General features: G+C 49.6%; 1 protein-coding gene across 1 annotated transcript; it reads right to left on the bottom strand.

Moving 5' to 3' along the window:
• Positions 1–253: 253 nt before the first annotated feature.
• On the bottom strand, positions 254–1,899 carry RNASE1 (ribonuclease A family member 1, pancreatic). Its single transcript, XM_043920707.1, has 2 exons — positions 1,784–1,899; positions 254–1,056 (listed from the first exon to the last, which is right to left on the bottom strand). The coding sequence occupies exon 2, from the start codon at positions 1,029–1,031 to the stop codon at positions 579–581; it is 453 nt and encodes a 150-aa protein (XP_043776642.1). The 5' UTR covers positions 1,032–1,056; positions 1,784–1,899; the 3' UTR covers positions 254–578.
• Between the last annotated feature and the right edge of the window lie 2,227 nt (positions 1,900–4,126).

The raw sequence follows: 4,126 nt of genomic DNA on the forward strand, positions 1-4,126 counted from the left end.
TGTCAGCTCACCCAGCATGACAGTGTCCCAGGCTATAGACCCTTTTTAGCTAAAATCGCCCACGTGTTTATACTGGGTGTCAAGGAACCTACAAGGAGAGGAATTATCTTAGGGCAGTGAAAACCAAAAGTCAGAAGAGGTGGCATTTAAGGATTCCATTCCCCTCTCACCACAGATAACCGGATTCACGCTTCTCACCCCTGGCAAGAGAGTAATCACACGAACAATACCCAGGTGGGGACAGCATCAGGAATTCAGGTGGTTGCAAGTATGTTTTATTGAAAGAAGCAGTGATTTGGTTAACACAGGTCCCATCTCACAACCCTCTCCTCACCCCCCAAACCACCAGGGGCAAGACTCAGGTCAGGGGAGCAAGTGTGGGTTGGACAGAAGACTTAACCAGCTTGAGTTATTGCCCTCTTGTCAGGGAACCCTGTGTGTGTGTTTCCGGTAAGTTGTGCAGAGATAAGAGCCCTAACTAACTTCAGCTATTGCCCCCAGGGCAAGGAAACAAGGGGAGAGGCAGATGCCTTTGTGATGAAGTGATGCATCTTGCTGCTCTGGCCTCAGGCGGAGACCTACACTGAAGCATCGAAGTGGACTGGCACGTAAGGGTTTCCCTCGCAAGCCACAATGATGTGTTTCTCCGCCTGGGTGGCCTTGTAGACACAGTTGGGGTACTTGGAGTTGCCACTCTCGCGGCAGTCTGTGATATGCATGGCGGAGTTGCTCTGGTAGCAGTTGGACTGCCCATTCTTGCAGGCGACATTTTTCTGGAAGCACACGGCCTGGACATCGGCCAGGGACTCGTGCACAAAGGTGTTCACCGGCTTGCATCGATCTTGGGTCATCTTCCGGCTCTGCATCATCTGGTTGCAGTAGTCGGAGCTGCTGGCAGAGGACGTGCTGGGGTCCATGTGCTGCCGCTCAAACTTGGCGGCCGCAGATTCCTTGCCCAGGGAAGGCTGGGCCCACACCAGCAGCAGCACCAGGACCAGCAGTGGCAACACGGCTAGAGACTTCAGAGCCATGATGACCTCACTCCCCTGGAGGAACCTGAATGAGAAAAGGGGGAGAGGAGGGAAAGCATCGCCTTAGAAAGGGAACCCCAGCTCCCACCTGTAGCCTCCCTGGCTTACAGTCAACCAGAAAGATGTCCCTGTTCCTAAGAGCTTTTCTAGGTAAGGAGACACTCACATATACTCTTCCCACAAACATATGACTCCCACTCCCTACAGAAGGGTCGTCCTCCCCTCTGGGTGGTGACCCCAGAAGTGACCTAAAATCCTAGCAGTCTTGTCTTTGAATACAGAAAGTCTTTTGATATGAAACATATTTGGAAAATAAAATACTTTTGTACCCAGCACTCATGCAGCTCATTAGGGGATCCTTTTGAATAAACCACTAAATAAATAAGTCAGATTTTGAATAAGCCGAGTTGTACCCCCAAAATAACCATCAGTATTCATCCGGATCACGGCTGACAGAGCCCTGTTGTCCTCCAGCACAAGGGAAACTCAGCCCCTGTCCTGTGTCTGACACCACACCATAAAGGACACCATTGTATTCCTATGAGAGATTCAAGCCTCCCCCAACCTGGAGGCTTCTCCTTCTCCAGCCCCGTGGGCTCTCTGCAGCCTGCATGCTCCATTCCTGACCCCAGCTCTGCTCCCTGCCCATGTCTGCCTGGCTCAATTCTCAGGCTAGTCTCACTCACCCTGGATCCTCCCTCTCAAACCCTCAAGCAGAAGCAGCTCCCGAGACCACTTCTTGGGCTGCTTACCTGGGTCTCTGGTTTGATGTCTGAGAGAAAGAAGGTAGTTTCTGCAATCATTCTCTTCCAGAGGTGTGGACCTTATACCGGTAAAAGGGGGCTTGGCTTCCAAGGAAGGTGGGAGGAGCATCTTGGTCTCAGTCCACAGGAAAACAAGGTCATGTGAGGAAGGGTTGGGGAATTGCCCAGGGCACCTGGCCCAGTAGTGAACCATCCACCTGCCTATTCAGCAGACTCCCGGTTCTGTCCCTGGGGTGGGAAGATCCTTTGGAGAAGGAAATACCAATCCACTCCAGATCTTGCCTAGGAAATCCCATCGACAGAGAAGCCTGGCAGGCTACAGTCCAGACACAACTGAGCACGCACGCACACCCTCTTTGGGGGACTGCTGGGGATAGTGAGCCTTTGCCAAAAAAAACTTTTCTCTCTATAAAGAAGCAGAGAAAGCCACTGTAGCACTGATGCTCAAACTCCAACCAAGTCCATGTTCCACACTAAATAGCCCATGCATGTGTGCTAAGTCGCTTCAGTTGTATCTGACTCTTTGCGACCCTCATAGCTCAGTTGGTAAAGAATCTGCCTGCAATGCAAGAGACCCTGGTTCAATTCCTGAGTCAGGAAGATCCTCTGGAGAAGTGATAGGCTACCCACTCCAGTATTCTTGGGCTTCCCTTGCAGCTCAGCTGGTAAAGAATCCGCCCGCAATGTAGGAGACCTGGGTTGGGAAGATCCCTGGAGAAGTGAAAGGCTACCCACTCCAGTATTCTGGCCTGGAGAATTCCAGGGTCACAAAGAGTTGAACGTGACTGAATGACTTTCACTTTCACTTTTCACTTTGTGACCCTATGGACTATAGCCTGCCAGGCTCCTCTGTCCATGGGATTGAATGAGTTGCCATACCCTTCTCCAGGGGATATTCCCAACCCAGGGATTGAACCCATGTCTCATATCTCCTGCATTGGCACTTGGTTTCTTTTATTACTAGCATCACCTGGGAAGCACAAGGAGGTTAGCAAAAGTCACATAACAAGTAGTCATGGGAAGGGGAAGGCATGGGCTGTCTTCTCTCTCCCCGGGAATCCTGAAGCCACTTTGGCCAGACTTTCATGACTCCCATCAGCATCTTCAGGGGGAAGGGGGTGGCGAGAGGAAGGGGTGGCAAGAGGAAGGGGGTGTTGAGGAGGTGAGAGGTATCCAGCTGCCCTAGCTGGAAGGCTCCCTAGGTCTGGAGAAGATGAGAGTACCTGAACACTGAGGAGGAAAGGGAAGCCTCTGTGTGACCTCACCCAGTTCTGGCCTCTTCTACACTCCTGGGCTGTTGAAAGAGAGTGTGTGGCTGTTCTTATCTACAGTGATCTCTCCTCCTGTAGGCTAGAGTGGAGGAGACGAATTTGAGATAAGCCAAAATGCAAAATCCCCTTTAGAGAAGAAACAGAGAACATCATATTTCTTAGCAGTAGAATTTCCTCCCAGAAAGAGACCTGTATTTGCTGAGAGACAATTTTGTTTTTATTTATTTACTTTTTAAAGTATAGGCTTCCCTGATGGCTCAGATGGTAAAGCGTCTGCCTACAATGAGGGAAACCTGGGTTCAATCACTGGGTCAGGAAGATCTCCTGGAGAAGGAAATGGCAACCCACTCCAGTATTCTTGCCTGGAAAATCCCATGGACGGAGGAGTCTGGTAGACTACAGTCCATGGGGTTGCAAAGAGTTGGACACCACTGAGCGACTTCACTTTTTACTCACTTTAAATTACAGTTGATTTACAATATTGTGTTAGTTTTAGGTGTACAGCAAAGTGACTCAGATATATATAGACAAACACAGTTATTACTTTTTTATGGAGGAAATTTTACTCCCTCTGGAGCGTGAATTATCAAAATATCTCTATGTTCTAGGTTTACACTGAGTCGGTCTGTAACTGGGAAGGGTTAATTTTGACTCTACACTGGATCTGTTTCTGTGACTTTAATCCTTGGTTTTTTTTTTTTGCTGCTTTTGTTATTATAGCATACATAAAGGCCTGCCTCAGGGAATCCTGCCCACCCCCACACCCTTAAACTAAAGTGAAGTCGCACAGTCGTTTCCAGCTCTTTGTGACCTCATGGACTGTAGTCTAGCAGACTCCTCCGTCCAAGGGATTTTCCAGGCAAGAATACTGGAGTGGGTTGCCATTTCCTCCTCCAGGAGATCTTCCCAACCTAGGGATTGAACCCAGGTCTCCTGCATTGTAAGCAGATGCTTTACTCTCTGAGCCACCAGGGAAGTCATACCCTTAAGCTAAAGTGCCTTTGTTCAGCTCACAGGAAGATAACCTGGCCCTGCCCACCTGTGAAGGACTGTGACATTC

This window comes from Cervus elaphus, chromosome 12, assembly GCF_910594005.1.
Source record: "Cervus elaphus chromosome 12, mCerEla1.1, whole genome shotgun sequence".
NCBI classification, from domain to species: Eukaryota; Metazoa; Chordata; class Mammalia; order Artiodactyla; family Cervidae; genus Cervus; species Cervus elaphus.

Bases quoted from the DNA above. Each gene is read 5' to 3' on its own strand.
- RNASE1 (XM_043920707.1), bottom strand. From the start codon at position 1,031: ATGGCTCTGAAGTCTCTAGCCGTGTTGCCACTGCTGGTCCTGGTGCTG.